The sequence below is a fragment of the Mus caroli genome, chromosome 11, assembly GCF_900094665.2.
Source record: "Mus caroli chromosome 11, CAROLI_EIJ_v1.1, whole genome shotgun sequence".
In the NCBI taxonomy this organism is placed as follows: Eukaryota; Metazoa; Chordata; class Mammalia; order Rodentia; family Muridae; genus Mus; species Mus caroli.
In genome coordinates, this window is record NC_034580.1 from 65,397,264 (window position 1) to 65,413,936 (window position 16,673).

General features: G+C 49.3%; 3 protein-coding genes across 5 annotated transcripts; 2 read left to right on the forward strand and 1 right to left on the reverse strand.

Moving 5' to 3' along the window:
• Positions 1-298: 298 nt before the first annotated feature.
• On the reverse strand, positions 299-11,828 carry Slc25a11 (solute carrier family 25 member 11). 2 transcript variants are annotated; one of them, XM_021175534.2, is made up of 8 exons: positions 11,579-11,828; positions 10,884-11,036; positions 10,592-10,798; positions 10,337-10,427; positions 10,157-10,247; positions 9,977-10,076; positions 9,845-9,896; positions 299-840 (listed from the first exon to the last, which is right to left on the reverse strand). In XM_021175534.2, exons 1-8 carry the CDS (start codon positions 11,671-11,673, stop codon positions 790-792), a joined length of 840 nt encoding a protein of 279 aa, XP_021031193.1. In that variant the 5' UTR covers positions 11,674-11,828; the 3' UTR covers positions 299-789. The 2 variants fall into 2 exon arrangements, with proteins under 2 accessions (XP_021031193.1, XP_021031191.1); XM_021175532.2 differs by lacking the exon at positions 299-840 and adding an exon at positions 8,968-9,694 and having other exon boundaries at positions 11,579-11,827.
• Positions 4,764-7,025, forward strand: Gp1ba (glycoprotein Ib platelet subunit alpha). The gene has a single exon (XM_021175531.2). The coding sequence runs from the start codon at positions 4,764-4,766 to the stop codon at positions 6,918-6,920; it is 2,157 nt and encodes a 718-aa protein (XP_021031190.1). The 3' UTR covers positions 6,921-7,025.
• Positions 11,829-12,073: 245 nt separating the features above from the next.
• Positions 12,074-16,255, forward strand: Rnf167 (ring finger protein 167). 2 transcript variants are annotated; one of them, XM_021177589.1, is made up of 10 exons: positions 12,074-12,144; positions 12,236-12,786; positions 12,863-12,943; positions 14,087-14,212; positions 14,314-14,401; positions 14,544-14,634; positions 14,785-14,890; positions 14,999-15,092; positions 15,594-15,674; positions 15,753-16,255. In XM_021177589.1, the coding sequence occupies exons 2-10, from the start codon at positions 12,703-12,705 to the stop codon at positions 16,043-16,045; spliced, it is 1,044 nt and encodes a 347-aa protein (XP_021033248.1). In that variant the 5' UTR covers positions 12,074-12,144; positions 12,236-12,702; the 3' UTR covers positions 16,046-16,255. The 2 variants fall into 2 exon arrangements, with proteins under 2 accessions (XP_021033248.1, XP_021033247.1); XM_021177588.2 differs by having other exon boundaries at positions 12,074-12,786.
• Positions 16,256-16,673: the final 418 nt, after the last annotated feature.

The window sequence follows — 16,673 nt, forward strand, 5'->3', positions numbered from 1 at the left end:
TAGATCTTTGAGTTCAAGACCAGCCTGGCCTATACAGCAAGTTCCAGGACAGCTAAGGGTACATAATAGAACTCTGTCTTTAAAAAAAGGGAAAAACTGCCGGGCGTGGTGGCGCACGCCTTTAATCCCAGCACTCGGGAGGCAGAGGCAGGCGGATTTCTGAGTTCGAGGCCAGCCTGGTCTACAAAGTGAGTTCCAGGACAGCCAGGGCTACACAGAGAAACCCTGTCTCGAAAAACCAAAAAAAAAAAAAAAAAAAGGGAAAAACTTTTAAAATGTTCACTTCAACATTTTTAATATGGACATTGGTATCCTACAGAGACTGCAAAGCATTCCAGGTTAGCTAGTACTATATAATAAGACGTTGTCCCAAAAGCAAGAAAACAGCCTGGGAGATTACTCAGCTCTTAAGAACACTGGTTGCCATCCCCAAATGTAATTCCCAGCACCTACATGACAGCTTACAACTGCCTGTAACACCAGCTTCCAGAGGATCTTCTAGCCTTTGGAAGCTGGAAGAGGGGTCCATCACCTAGAGCTGAAGTTAAAGACAATTGCAAGCAGCCCACCATGGATTCTGAGAACCAAACTCCAGACCTCTTCAAGAGCAGCAGCACTGTTACAATCTCAGCCATCTCTCCGGGTGTAGGAGTGAACAAGGTAACCCAAAGCAGACAGTACTGTACATGTCCACAGACACCACCGGTTTTTTTTCCAGGTCAGAAAAAAACTGCTTGCCTCCTCTAAGTGGCCCATCCCTGGTGTTTCCACTCACTTCACATAGCGAACCTAGATCCAAGCAAGCTGACCAGCATCAAATCCGATGGGATGGTAGCATTCCTGGAGGAGGGATACCAAAAACAACATTGTGACTCTGAGGGACACATCTCTAGTTCCTAGATGTGGAGGCTTGGACAAGTGAAGAGAGCATCATGGGTATCAAAATGTCTCACTGGGTAAATGCTTGCCATGCAAGCTTGATGAACGGAGTTTGTTTGATCCCTGGATCCCACATAAAGGTGGAAGAGAATTGATTCTACATAGCTGTCCTCTGCCTCTACATATGTTCTGTGACAAGTGGGCACATGCATACACAACACACACAGATAATAACTATACATTATTAAAAGTATAAATGTAATAATAAATTTGAACATCTAAGTGAAATAGATCATTCTATTAGGAATATAAATCAGGGTTGGCAAGATGGGTCATCAAGTAAAGGAATTTGCCACCAAACCTGGTGACCCAAGTATGATTTTCCTGGGACCCACATGGTGGAAAGAGAATCCCCCCCCCCCAAGCTGTCCTCTGTTTCCGCACAGGCGTTGTTGTATATGTACTCCACCTTTATACAATAAAGAGATGAAAATGTCAGCAATCAGTTACCCACTGTTTCTGTACTTGTGCACTAAGGCAGGGAACCCTATTGTTACTTCATGACCAAAGCAAGGATCCTGGTACAGGAAATTGACCCTTGAGTAGAATAAAATGCAGGACCATTTAGGTACAGAAAACATGAACCTCTTTCATGTTTGTTCTTTAACTTAGTATCTTTGAACATGCGTCCTATTTCAGAAGCTGAAAATAACCAAGACTTTGCCTTCCTAGGCTCTCTTGGCAGTTGGGTCACAGGCATAAGAGCAACAAGACTCACATCCAGGTTTGTCTTTGTTCATAATCACAGAGAAAGAGGGACAGTGTAGGAGTCTCTGCAGCACTGGAGATTGTGGAACAATATCTGGCTCAGTGGCTGGGCAGAGGCAATCTTCAGTGACTTGGTCTTGCACCATGGGCAGTTATGCTCACCAGACTGGTTCAACAGCATGGTTCTGGGCACTGTTCCTGGCCTCGTAATTCCATGTCTGGCTTTTCTGCCCAGAAAGTCTTTGAGGTAGCCAAAGTTTTCATTTGGGGGTTGAGGCAGATTCTTTTTAAAAATTTGTTTTATAGCCGGGCATGGTGGCGCATGCCTTTAATCCCAGCACTCAGGAGGCAGAGGCAGAAGGATTTCTGAGTTCAAGGCCAGCCTGGTCTACAAAGTGAGTTCCAGGACAGTCAGGGCTATACAGAGAAACCCTGTCTCAAAAACAAAACCAAAACCAAAAAAAAAAAAATTGTTTTATTTCTTGTAATCATATGAGTACACTGTTGCTGTCTTCAGCCACACCAGAAAAAGGCATTGGATCCTGTGTCAGGTGGCTGTGAGCCACCATGTGATTGCTCGGAATTGAACCTAAGTCCTCTCTAAGAGGAGCCAGTGTTCTTAACCACTGAGCCATTTCTCCAGCCCCGGAGGCAGAATCTTATTATGTAGTTCAGGCTGGCCTCAAACACATATAGCCAAAACTGACCTCATTTTAGCAATCCTCCTGCCTCAACCTCCTCACAGTTGCTGTAATTACAGGTATGAACCACCACATGCAGTGTTTTAAAGACAGGGTATTGCTCTTTTGCCCAGACTGGAGTCAAACTCCCATCTCAGCCTACAAATTAACCAAGGCTATAGACAAGTAGCTCACTGCCTGGCTCTAGCCAATGTTATTTATTTATTTATTTATTTATTTATTTATTTAACAAAAGTGCTGGGATTAAAGATGTGCAGCATTGCATCTGGCCTAGGTAATGTATCCCTTTCCCGTGGCTTTTATCTGGAAACAGATAGCAACACAGTAGAGAAAACAAAGGTTCACCATGATAGCTTCCACCTATGCAACCTTCTGCCTCATCTCCTGATACTTAGTTGTTCCATGTAGCAAATTATATAAGTAGCAAGTCTATGAATTAGCTGTATCTGGCTTATGTTTACCCAATGTGCAGTCATCAGTAAGCAGGCTAAGGTATATGATACCCCTTCTGGGAAGGTAGGATCTTTAATCATTAGATGGGGCAGGCCCCACAGACATGACTTTCTGTAACAGACAACTAACCAGGCTTGCAAAATCGAAATAGAGTTTCCAGAGGAATGAAGTTTGAGCTGGAACTTGCCAGATATGTAAGAGTTAGGAAGAAGACAAGGAGTGAAATTCAGTATGAGAGAGAATGATCAGGAGAGAGCAAAGCACCGAACAATGGGGCTGAGGAGGTAGGTGGGCAAGTTTCAGATCCAGTAAGCCCCTGAAGACCCTGTTTAGGTACTTCAGATTGCCTCTTGAGAGCTGTCAGGAGGCACTGGTGAGTTCTAGTAGTTGAAAGACTAGCAAATCTGCAGTTCTCCTAGGCGAAATAGAAGGGAAGTTAAAAAAAAATTTAGAAACCAACCAGAAGGCTACTGCAGCAAAGATGATAGTTCCTTGGGCCGGGTAGTGGAAGATGGAAGGATGTCAAAGAGACCAGAGTTAAAATCAGGAGGATTTGATAGCCGGGTGTTAAGGTGGAAGGAGTATCAGGAAGTGTTTAAAACGACCAGGTAACTGAGTAGCTGTGGACAACAGAGGAGGAGAAGCTATTTTTTCATGGGGCTTCTTTTTTGTTTGGTTTGAGGTCTCAGTATACAGCTCAGGATGGCCCCAAACTCATGATCTTCCTGCCTCTGCTTCCCATGGACTGGTGTAATAGACAGTCCTATACCTCAGGCCAGCAGATGAAGCTATTTGCATAATGAACTTGATTTTTTAATATACTTGAGTTTTGGATGTTATTTTGTTGTTGTTGTCATCGTTGTCATTGTTATTATTGCTGTTTTAATGAGAAGGGTCTTCTTTTGTAGCTCAAGCTGACTTCAAACTCATGGCCTTCCTGTCAGAACCTCTCAGTGATGTACACTGTTTCTATACTTGAAGAACATGTAAGAAGAGAACTCCAAGTGACATCTAATGTTAAGTATGTAGGCCTCAGGAAACAGGATCTAGACTAGAGATAAAGGCTTGTCTAGGGCAGAAGTGGTGATTAAGTATTTCCCAGGCACTTATGGGGTTATGATACAAAAACCTATGAAGCCCCTGGAAGCAGGTTTACTGCTCCAGAAAGCTAGAGGAAGCCACAGAGGAGTCTGAGAAGGACCAACCACACAGGCTAGAGAAAATGAGTGTCACTTGTCACATCCCCAAGAAGGAATAGTCCTGAGTATGGAGGCTACAAAAACAGTTTAGAGAATACCAGTCACGTGCCCAGGGGATGCAGAATAGAATGTCAGCAGTCCCCAGATTGGGGAGGGGCTCCGCTTAGGGTAGGAAGGTGGCAGTGGAGTGTAAGGAAGCAAAGGAGAACTGAACATCTCTAAGAACTGCTATGGAGAAGAGAGGCAGCATGCAAAGGAGCTTTTGAATGCTGGTGGTCGGTAGCTGCAGAGTCTCTAGATCTCTCCAGGGTGGAAGGAAAGTGAGAATGTAAAACCAAAAGGAGGGCTTTGGGGAAAGCTGTGGAGAGAGGTGATAAGAGCCTGTGCCCGCAAGGGAGACTGTTCCCTGGGTCACAGGAGCTGATTATTAGGTTGTCATTTCCTCCCCAACTCTATCTCCTTCCTGCTCTTGGGCTGGCTCTCCTTGCAGCTAGTAGAGAGAAGGACCGAGTCATAGCCTGGAAGCAGCTCTGCTCCTTCAGAGGACTTTCTGCCTGACTGTAAGCTGGGGCTGGGACCAGAGGTGGAGGAGGTTCTAAGGAGGAAGTAAGAACCAAGGGCTGGAGGCAGGGGTGGAAGAGGAGAGAAAAGTCTGGGAGGTGTGGAAGCTGTTTCTAGATGGGATCCTAAGAACTGCAGCAGTGAAAGGCTAGAACCTGGGAAAATGATGTAATGGGTGGCATCCCTTTGCACACAGGTTCATATGGCTCTCCTCATCTTGCTGTTCCTGCTGCCAAGTCCCTTGCATTCCCAGCACACTTGTAGTATCTCCAAAGTGACCAGCCTGCTGGAGGTAAACTGTGAGAACAAGAAGCTGACAGCACTGCCTGCAGACCTGCCAGCAGACACAGGCATCCTCCACCTGGGCGAGAACCAACTGGGTACCTTCTCCACAGCATCCCTGGTGCATTTCACTCACCTCACTTATCTGTACCTGGATAGATGTGAGCTGACCAGCCTGCAGACCAATGGTAAACTGATAAAGCTGGAAAACCTGGACTTATCCTATAATAACCTGAAAAGCCTGCCCTCCCTAGGATGGGCATTTCCTGCACTCACTACTCTAGATGTCTCCTTCAACAAGTTGGACTCACTGTCTCCTGGTGTCCTGGATGGCCTAAGCCAACTCCAAGAGCTGTACTTGCAGAACAATGATCTTAAGAGTCTGCCCCCCGGGCTCTTGTTGCCAACAACCAAGCTGAGGAAACTCAATCTGGCCAACAACAAATTGCGTGAGTTGCCCCCTGGGCTCCTAGATGGGCTGGAGGATCTTGATACCCTCTATCTTCAAAGGAACTGGCTTCGCACAATACCAAAGGGCTTCTTTGGGACCCTCCTCTTGCCTTTTGTTTTTCTCCATGCCAACAGCTGGTACTGTGATTGTGAAATCCTCTACTTCCGTCACTGGCTCCAGGAAAATGCCAACAATGTCTACTTATGGAAGCAAGGTGTGGATGTCAAGGACACGACTCCTAACGTGGCCAGTGTACGATGTGCCAACTTGGACAATGCGCCTGTCTACTCCTACCCAGGGAAGGGCTGCCCTACTAGTAGTGGTGACACAGACTATGATGACTATGATGATATCCCTGACGTCCCTGCCACAAGAACTGAGGTCAAGTTCTCTACTAACACTAAAGTTCATACTACCCACTGGAGCCTACTCGCCACAGCACCTTCTACTTCTCGAGACAGCCAAATGATTTCTTTGCCTCCAACTCACGAACCTACTAAAAAACAATCTACATTCATCCACACACAGAGCCCAGGTTTCACCACACTCCCAGAGACCATGGAATCTAACCCAACCTTCTACAGTCTAAAACTCAATACTGTACTCATCACCACCCCAACCACCCTAGAGTCCACCTCCACCCAGGCTACCCCAGAGCCCAGCATCCAACCAATGCTTACCACCTCCACCCTGACTACCCCAGAGCACTACACCACTCCAGTGCCCACTACTGCCACCCTGACTACCCCAGAGCNCNNCACCACNCCAGTGCCCACTACTGCCACCCTGACTACCCCAGAGCNNAGCACCACCCCAGTGCCCACTACTGCCACCCTGACTACCCNAGAGCCCAGCACCACCCCAGTGCCCACTACTGCCACCNTGACTACCCCAGAGCCCAGCACCACCCCAGTGCCCACTACTGCCACCCTGACTACCCCAGAGCCCAGCACCACCCCAGTGCCCACTACTGCCACCCTGACTACCCCAGAGCCCAGCACCACTCTAACTAATCTAGTGTCCACTCTCTCCCCAGTACTCACTACCACCCTGACCACTCCAGAGTCTACCCCAATTGTGACGATTTTAGAACAATTTTTTACCACAGAGCTCACTTTACTCCCTACCTTAGAATCCACCACCACAATAATCCCAGAGCAGAACAGCTTCCTCAATCTCCCAGAGGTAGCTGGAGTAAGCTCTGAGACTTCTGAAAGCAGTCCTTTTCTCAATTCTGACTTTTGCTGCTTCCTCCCCCTGGGCTTCTATGTCCTTGGTCTCCTCTGGCTCCTATTTGCCTCTGTGGTCCTCATCTTGTTGCTGACCTGGACTTGGCATGTGACACCACAGACTCTGGACATGGAACAATCTGCTGCATTGGCCACAAGCATTCACACCACAAGCCTGGAGGTACAGAGGGCAAGGCAAGTAACTATGCCCCGGGCCTGGCTGCTCTTCCTTCAAGGATCACTCCCTACTTTCCGGTCTAGCCTTTTCCTGTGGGTAAGGCCTAATGGGCGTGTGGGGCCTCTTGTAGCAGGACGGCGACCCTCAGCTCTGAGTCAGGGTCGTGGTCAGGACCTATTGGGCACAGTGGGCATTAGGTACTCAGGCCATAGCCTGTGACAGTGAGTGGAGATCCAAAGACTTCACTGGACTCTACTAGGATCTAACTGGGATGGGAGGCTGAGACCATTACAGGACATCCTAGCCATTTCTCCTTTATCTGAAGCCCCCTCTACATCTAGGCACCCAGATCCAAACCTCACAAATCAAGAGGAAGAGGTGATGGAACTGGGTGGTCACAGGACCAGCCTCCTTATGTTGCCCAGAACATTGCCAGGCTACATGGTCACTGCTACCATTTTGTGGGAGGAAAAGCTAGAAAAAGCAAACAGAAACGGAGCATGGCTCCCGCTCGTTCATATTTGGAAGAAAACTGGGAAAGCCATTAACCAGGATGGGAGCACTATCCCTAAATATCATGAGTATTTTTTCCCTGTTTAACACTTTTTGGTTTTCTACCAATGTTATCATTTGTATAATAAAAATATATTTTAAAATAAAATGTAGCATTTGGGGGGAAATGAGAATGGCTGAAGCACCTGTTACAAGAATTCCCAAAATCCCAACTGCTACCATCCTGATCCCAAATACCCAACAAACTTCTAGCTGTAGCTGAAGGTGGGCAGGTAGGACACCTCCACTCCTGCAGAGTTTGGCTTTCCATCAGCCTACCTCAAGTATCAAGTCTAGAATAGAAAAGGTTCTAGAGCTAAAGCCTGCCTGGCTGCAGGAGAGGTGGCTATGTTCCTCACATGCAGAGTCTTTAGAACATAACTCTCCTTGCTGGCCAGGTCAGTGGGACTGGGAAAGGGTGTGGCAGCCTGTTGGGTTTGAGTCTCCTGTTTTCAAAGCTGGATGTAATGGCATCTCTCTCCTAAAATTTCATCAATTCTCCCAGTGAGGCTCTCTTCCACACCTCATTTTAGTTTAATTCGGGGGCTGGGGCCAGATAAGGGAAGGAAGGTTGCACTTTCCGGGGTCTACGGAATGAATGCCCTTCTCCAGATGGTTCTAGAGCTTCCGGTGAACCTGACTCAATCTCTTTCCTGCCGTTAACTCTTCCAAGTAGAAGACAAATCTTAGAGGTTAGCCATCAGACTTTTCTTCATGGACTTCACCTTCTGAAAGCAGTCCTTTTCTCAATTCTGACTTTTGCTGCTTCCTCCCCCTGGGCTTCTATGTCCTTGGTCTCCTCTGGCTCCTATTTGCCTCTGTGGTCCTCATCTTGTTGCTGACCTGGACCTGGCATGTGACACCACAGTGTCCAGCTTCATCTCTCATGGTACCTCAAACCTGAAATGTCTCATGGGTCACCTGTGCCAACAGTAGTCTTCTTCTGAGCCCAGCCTCACTTCAGCTAAGAGTTCTGCCTCCTTCTCAGTCTACCTCACTACTACCATGAACAAATCTTTCTCCTAAGTTGGGCAAGATGCAGTCCACTGCTATAGCCATTTCCAAATGTTCTTGCATCTTCTTGCTGGACTTTAAACTCCTTAAGTAAAGGTGCAGGCTTCAAATGTCTCCAGGTGGCTACCTAGGGTGGCCTAGGGCATACTGTGCATGGAAGGATTAAGGAAAGTAGCAGCAGAGGCACCAGGATGCTGCACTACCATCTTTTTTGTGTTAAGGCTTTGCCAAAGGGACAGCTCGCACCTGCTGCCTGCCTGTTCTCTGGCCTGGCATGCAGCCTTCAGGCTGCCTAGCACGTCTCCTGGTTTGACCTTTCCATGGCCCTTTATACTCCAACAAGTCTGTAGGATCCTTGAGAGCCTGGGAATCACACTTCTTAAAAAATGGATGATAAGAGAGAAACCCTGTCTTGAAAAGCCAAAACAACAACAAAACCCTCCTGGACTTCTTTGGGCTAGAGCCACAGTGGTTGAGTGATTATTTTTTTCATCCATTTTGTTTGTTTTTTGAGACAGGGTTTCTCTGTTTAGCCCTGGTTGTCCTGGAACTCACTTTCTAGACCAGGCTGGCCTCCAACTCAGAAATCCGCCTGCCTCTGCCTCCTGAGTGCTGGGATTAAAGGCCTGAGCCACCACTGCCCAGTGCTGCTGCTGCTTCTTCTTTTCTGTCAGCTGTTGAGTTACGACTTTACACAGCATTTTCATAAAACCAGTAGGTGACTTTCTTTAATAATTTTGTTAAAAACTCCAGTTTGTTTTCCAGAGATATAAGCTTCTTTGTGCAGCTACCTCCCCCTATGATCCTTAAGACTATCCAGATTTGGGGTTGGTATTTCAATCCAATTTATTAAGTCCTCAGGGAGGAGGAAGGCCACATCTTCCACCATAGACCCTTTGTCATCTTGACAGCTTCTGCTTTCTCCTGTCTCCTCAGCTCTGCCTTGGATTCCCCAGAGAGAGGGATCTGCTGTCTGGTGTGCCCTGAATCTAACACCCAGGAGGAGACTAGAAATCCTCGGCGTGTGTCTTAGGTCTCCTCAGGAAGAGCCAGGGGCAAAGTGATTCTAAGCATCAGGCAAGCACAGCAGGCAGGCTGGAGCAGGGGGAGAACAGACTAAGTTCTTTACCGCAAAGGAGAAAACCACACTGGAGAGGGAAAATAAATAGAATAGCCCAGGGTAGCAGAATCCAGGTCCTCCAGGGCATAGCGACTGTAATAGCAGTGGATGACTTGGAAGCCTGGCACACTAGTCCTGGGACCATGCCAGATCAGCCACTGAGGAAGAGACGCTTGTAGGCCTTGTTCATCTGTTCCAAGAAGATGAAGGTGAGGACAGTGTGGGGGCCCAGTCGGGCATAGTATGGTGTGAAGCCCTTCCACAGGCTGAAGAAACCCTCATAGCGGACGACTTTCAGCAGCACATCCTAGACAGACAGGCAGGCAAGTGCTGGGGCTAGGCCCTGGTCTCGAGCACTCTGTCCCCTGTCCCTAGCTCTCTTCACATCCCTCCCAGGGCACCCGTCCCGTCCCGTCCCCCCCCCCCCCCCCCCCCCCCCCCCCCCCCGCCTCCTCACCAGCCCATTCTTGTATTCTGGTTTCCCATCGATCATCCGCATATTCTGGATCCTGAAAGAGAGTCAGTATGAACATGAAAAACAGAAAGGGGGGGCCTCCCGAAGTTCTCCAGTCCCAGGCTGTAGACTCACCTAGTTTTGACGATGTCCACAGGCATGGAAGCAGCAGTGGTGACGAGGCCACTGATCATGCTGGCGCAGAAGTGGCAGAGAATATTGTCAGAGAAGTAGCCTGGGAGGTGAAGCAAAAGGTGGTAGTCAACTCTCAGATAGCTCAGGCCAGGCTCAAGCGCTCAGCTCTGGGTCTCTCACCTGAGTCCAGCAGGAACTGCTTAGATTGAGAGTAAGAGGCAAGCTGGGCGGCATTGACAACAACAGCTCGAGCCATGGTAGGGATGCAGCCCTGGAGGTGGAGGGTGGAGGCAACGGAGACAGTCAAAAGTGCCAGAGATCTAACCCAGCATGCCCCAAGACTCCAACCCTCGCACTCACCCGCCACAGTGTGGGGACTCCTTCTTCCCTGGCAATTCTAACTAGGGCATTAAACACATTTTTGTAGCCACGGCGCTGGTCAGCTGGAAGCCTGGGGGAAAGGCAGGGAAAGGCCAAGATCAGGACAGCCCAGGGTCCACAGGAACAAAGAAAGGGAAGCCTGAACAGGGCAGTGCCCTGATGTAGATATAGACTAACAACATCATCCTAGAGTCCAGGAATGGGGCTGGAGTTAAGCTCAGACATGGAACTCACCGACCATCAGCAGTCATCCTGATGAGAGCCACCTCAGCTGGCGTTCCCACAAATGCACCAGTTGCACCTGCAGTCATGCCAATCAGGGCTTTCAGAAGAAAGCCAGGGGGTGTACCATCAGCTCCAGTCAGGCGCTCAAACAACACAGTGTATATTCCAAGGCGAGTAGTGGTGTAGGTGGCCTGGCGCAGTAGACCAGCTGACAGCCTGAGGAGTAGAAATGTCAGCACATAAGGCCAAGGTCTGGACCTGCCAACCAACAACCTCCCTCCCCAACTTGAGGCCACAGTACCCAGTGTAAATGCCCTTCAGGCCTTCTGTCTTCAGGATGCTGGTGAGGGCATGGAAACTGGTTTTGTACTCTCGAGTCTTGGCCCCTTCACCACTCAACTGCATCCGGTTCTTCACCAGGTCCAGGGGCTGCACAAAAACTGTAGCACCCATCCTGAAGTGAGGCAGGAAAGGGAATCAGAGGTCAGTGGTTCCAGCTCTACTGCAACCTGGTAAGAAGTTACAAAGGTCAGGGCCTGACATGCAATTAAGGATTCAGGAGGCTGGTGGGCATGTGTGTTAAGTGTGTGCATCAAGGGCAACGAGCCAGCAAAGAGTCCAGTTGCCCAGTAAGGGGCATGCAAATCAAAATGCCTCAGGCAGTTCTTTAGGGTTCAAGCAGAATTAGGACTACAGGCAGTCTAAAGAAAGGTGGAGAGGGCGTCCCTATCCTAAGACTCCAAGCAGTCCTATAACAAAGCCTTTAATGACCTATACCCACCACCCAAACAGGCACAACGAAGCAAAGGTGGTGGAAACACAGGGTAAAGACCCTTGAATGCAGCACAGTTGGGTCCCTGCAAAGGATGAATAGATCCTGGCATCAGGGACCCTGCACCGGCTCAATTTACTGCAACACACCCCAAGTTACACTGGGCCCAGGTGCTTGCTCCCGTCCCTTCCTCCTTTTCCTCCATCACTGGGACCTGAGCTTACCCAGCCAGGCCCCCAAACAGGAACTTGACAGACTTAGGGGAGGTACGGGGTTTCCCGTCCATCCGGCCAGCCCCGGGACTCGCCGTCGCCGCCATCGCCCCTTGATGGCCCTCAGCTTTGGGTCCCGTGCACGTACAGCCCCGCTCGCGCCCAAGGTGACACCAGCGCGCAACAGGGCGAGGGCGCGCGCGCGCACGCCCCTCCGACAGGCAAATCTGGCTCCAGCTGGAAGCTGGGGCGGGCGCAGGCTCGGAGCGCAAAGGCAGCCGGGGAATAAGGCGGGGCTAAGATGCACGATGAAGGGGCGTGGCCGACTTAGGAAGCTACCCTAAGTTCCCGCCCCTCTGGAATTAGAATCGCGGGGGGGGTTGTACATCGTGGTGCGCACTAGGCTCCGCACCACGATGTACAACGTCCACAAGCAAGTGAGTCAGCCGAGTTCGGGCTAAGAGGCCTCTCGCGATATATTTCAGCGGTGAANGGGGGTGNGGGGGGGGTGGAGGGAGGGTGGTGGTGAGCACTCTCGCGATACTTTGAACGTACCGTGGCGGCTAGACGAAGGAGAGGTTTGTAAACAGGGCAGCTCCAGGATCTCAGGGACTGAGGGAAAAAAACTAGATCGTCTCCTGAGCATCGAAGCTCCCTCCATCTCCGCAGGCTCCTTCTACATGTCAAACATTTCTTTCAACCGGCCTCTCGGGACCGGAAGTCCTCCGTCCTGAGCGTCCAATACTGGAAGCGGCCTTTCTTACCGGAAACCCTTTTCCAGGGGCATAGGAAGACAGTCTACCTGGCCGGAAGTCCCACCTCTTTGAGGTTTCTCCCACCCTTCCCGAAGTTTTTTTTTTTTGTTGTTGTTGTTACCTGTTTGCCTTCGCTCCTATTCTGTCTTATTTCTGTACTAGAGAAAGATACATTGTCTCCTCTCCCAGCTCCGCTAAGCTGGTTTGATAGCTCACTCCCTGAATCGGAGTTCCTTCCCCGACGCCCCCATGTAGCTGAGAAGTGGGACCTAGGGGTGGTTGGACCCCTGGGATCCTGAAGGAGAGGCAGAGGAGGTAGCAGGAAGGCTTCTGCTCCTGCGATCAGGACGCGATCTTCTCAGCTTTACCCCTCCCGCTGCCATGCACCCTGCGGCCTTCCCGCTTCCTGTTGTCGTGGCTACTGTGCTGTGGGGAGCAGCCCCTGTCCGAGGGCTGATTCGAGCGGTGAGTCTGAGGGTCGGACGGGGACAGGATGCTGAGAATGGGGTTCAGACTGAAACACGTAGTGTTCTGTCTGCAGACTTCGGAGCACAATGCCAGCATGGACTTCGCAGACCTTCCAGCTCTGTTTGGGGCCACTCTGAGCGACGAGGGACTGCAGGTGATGTTTTACCCATTTCCCTATATGGATCCTGGGCAGGGGCGAAGTGGCCGTGCTCAGGAGGTAGGAAGTAGTGGAGTTAGCAGCGGAATGCAGTGGACTGCGGATAGTTCAGTGATAGGGTGCTTTTTCTAGTATGAGTGAGATTCTAGGTTGAATCTCCAGCAAAAAAACAGCGCCCCCAACCCAGAAAAACCTAGGTGCATGATCACGTCCAGCGCGCAGAATCCAGAGATAATAGTGCCCACCTCTAGAACTTCACAATTTTTATTTTATGTGCATAGGTGTGAGTGTCAGATCCCCTGAAACTGGAGTTACAGTCAGTTGTGAACTGCTACATGGATGCTAGGAACTGAACTCCGGTTCTCTGGAAGAACAGCCAGTGTGCTTAAGCACTGAACCATCTCCAACCCCTAGAACTCCCAAGTTTAAGAGGGAGTCTGAGTGGGCTAAGATAAAAAGCAGGTGCTTATCAGCAGTCTCTGGAACAACTTACTGTTTCTATAGATGGCCGTGGACAGCCTTTTATGGGTTCTGAGTCAAATGGGTAATAGAAATTAACCTAGGGCTATGGTGCCAGTGTGATAAGCATGTCTGTAGTAGTTATTACAAAGTTCATGCCACATAGCAAGAACTCACTCGGCCACAGCTACCAGTAGAGTTGTAAGATGGCTAATTGGAAAATGAAGCAAATTGAATATGCTGTATGTACTTGAAAGGCAAATGTGAAAAAACTTGTTGAAAATGACATGAATGGGTAGCAAGGTGAACCACTCTCGGTGGGAAACTTAAAAGCAGAACTAAACTACCCTTGGGAAGTTAAGGGGGCCTCTGGTAAGGGGACGTAGTTTACTGTAACTGCAGCTTCAAGGAGGCTAAGAGATCCTTTTTTTTTTTTTTTTTTTTTGGGAGACTGAACTCTGGAACTCTGGCTGTCCCCAACTCACTGTAGTCTCAAGTGCTGGGATTAAATGCATGTATCATCATGTCTACCCAAGTTGTAGATTCAGAGTTGGGTGGGATGCTCAGACCTCCAGAATGAGCCATGATAGAGCTGCAGAATGCAGGTAGTATATGTGTTATGTGTGGTAGGTCCTGTGGAAGACAGAACGAAAGATGAAAATGTTTGCCTTTATCCCTCAGGGGTTCCTGGTGGAGGCCCACCCAGAAAATGCCTGTGGTCCTATTGCCCCGCCACCCTCAGCCCCGGTCAATGGGTCAGTCTTTATTGCACTGCTTCGAAGATTCGACTGCAACTTTGACCTCAAGGTTGCTGAATGGGGAATGGGAGGTGGTAAGCAGGGTACATGACACCAGGAATGAAGATGGGCAAGGGTTACAGCTCTATCCCTCCCGCTTGGCCTCCTTAGGTCCTAAATGCACAGAAAGCTGGGTATGGTGCAGCTGTGGTGCACAATGTGAATTCCAATGAACTGCTGAACATGGTGTGGAACAGTGGTAAGGAAGAAGCCTGCACTCCTGGGTGCACCGTGGAGTTGAGTGGGAGGGCAGTTGGTTGAGATCTGCAAAAAGTGCCAAAAGCCAGTTTCAGGGAATTGAGGAACAGAAGGCTAAATCCCTAATATCCTGCTCCTTACAGAGGAAATCCAACAGCAGATCTGGATCCCATCTGTATTTATCGGAGAGAGAAGTGCAGAGTACCTACGAGCCCTTTTTGTCTATGAGAAGGGGTAGGACGCATGCTTTCTTCCAGTTCTTCCCAGTCCACTCAGGCTCAGGCTCTTCCTCCGCTGCCTTGACTTTCTCCTCATTATGCCTTGTCCCAAGCCAGTAACCCTATCTTACCTGGCTTGAGGTTGTCTCTCTGTCTCCCTCCTCAGGGCTCGGGTGCTTCTGGTTCCAGACAACAGCTTCCCCTTGGGTTATTACCTCATTCCTTTCACTGGGATTGTAGGACTACTGGTTTTGGCCATGGGAACAGTATTGGTAAGTAGCTGAGGAGAACTTACAATGCCAGACTGGATCTGTAGAGGGGAGGGTTTATTGCATTTTCCAATCATTTTTTAAGCCTGGTCCACTCTTTCTTATCCCTAGATAGTTCGTTGCATCCAGCACCGGAAACGGCTTCAACGGAACCGACTTACCAAAGAGCAACTGAAACAGATTCCTACCCATGACTATCAGAAAGGTAAGGGCAGGAGAAGGGGCCTTATCTTGAAGGATTTTTGAACCCAGTAAGTAGATAAAGGGTTCAAAGAACCGGAAAGATGCCACCTTTGCTTGGTTAAAAAAAAAAAAAAAAGACGACCAACAAGCAAAGGAGGTAGGGTAGAGCAGGCGCTGGAAAGCAGAGATGAACAAAGGAAACTTTTGACTTTGTGTGTGGGGTGTATAGTGTAAGAGGTGTAAGGAGCCAGAACTCAAAGAAAGCAGGTGAGGGGTTGGGTTATCTAGACTTGGAGCCTCCAGTACCATATAAGGCTATAGCAAAAGCCTCGCCCCTCCCAGTTCTGCTTTCCCCTCCTACCTCCCCAACTCACTTCCCTTATCTTTACTTGTCCCCTCTAGCCCCAAGATTTTATGTGGTGCCCTAAGTTTGCACTGGCTTGGTAAAAAACCGGGGAAATAAGACTTGTACAGTGAGTTTTCTTGGGCTTCATTGCCAATAGTTGAGTGAATCTTTTCCCAGGAGATGAATATGATGTCTGTGCCATCTGTCTGGATGAATATGAGGATGGGGACAAGCTTCGAGTACTTCCCTGTGCTCATGGTAAGGCCCACGTGTGCCCATGTCTGTGTTCCTGCCCAACCTGCAGAGACCAGGCCTTTCATATAAACCACTCCACAGCTTATCACAGTCGCTGTGTGGACCCCTGGCTCACTCAGACCCGCAAGACCTGCCCCATCTGCAAACAGCCTGTCCATCGGGGTCCTGGCGATGAGGAGCAGGAAGAAGAAACTCAAGAGCAAGATGAAGGTGATGAAGGGGAGGCAAGGGACCAACCTGCTTCAGAATGGACCCCACTCCTGGGCTCTAGCCCTACTCTTCCCACCTCCTTTGGATCCCTAGCCCCTGCTCCCCTGGTCTTCCCTGGGCCCTCCACAGATCCCTCACCTCCTTCATCTGCTGCCCTGGCCTGACACCCCCATACTTGGTACCTCTGGTGACCGACCTATTTGCACAAACTCTTTTTTCCAGTCTAATAAGCTGACAGTGAGGGATAGGGGACATTTCTACCCCAGGTTCATGAACCCAGCCTCATCCTTTCGAGGGGGCTAGAAGCCATAGGGACATGGTTTTCACTTCTTGGATTAATAAAATTGTTTGGTTTTTTTGTGGATGAAAAAAAAGGGTAAGATCATCTTTACACAGGTGAAATTCTGGAAAAATAACCACCTCATAGGATGAACTTGTCAGGGGGACAGCCCTAGCTGCATTTGCTATGACTCAGGGAGGGGAGCCCCACCTACACAGGATGACTCAAGTGGCCCTGCCTCACCCGCAGGCTTGGACCCATTCTCTGGTCTGGATGGCTATGTTCCATTACATACTAATTCAACTGGATCTGAAAATGGAAATACCACTATAGAGGGGCCTAGGTCACATTGACTAAGTACACAGACGAATGCCTACTTAGTTTAGTCCTTGGGGCTGAGAAAAGGAAATAATAAGAGTTCATTCTGGACATAGCCAAGAATCAGGTACCTAATTGAGGTGGGTCACTGTGCCTGTCTCCCAACTAATGCCAAGTGCAAACGAACACAGGTC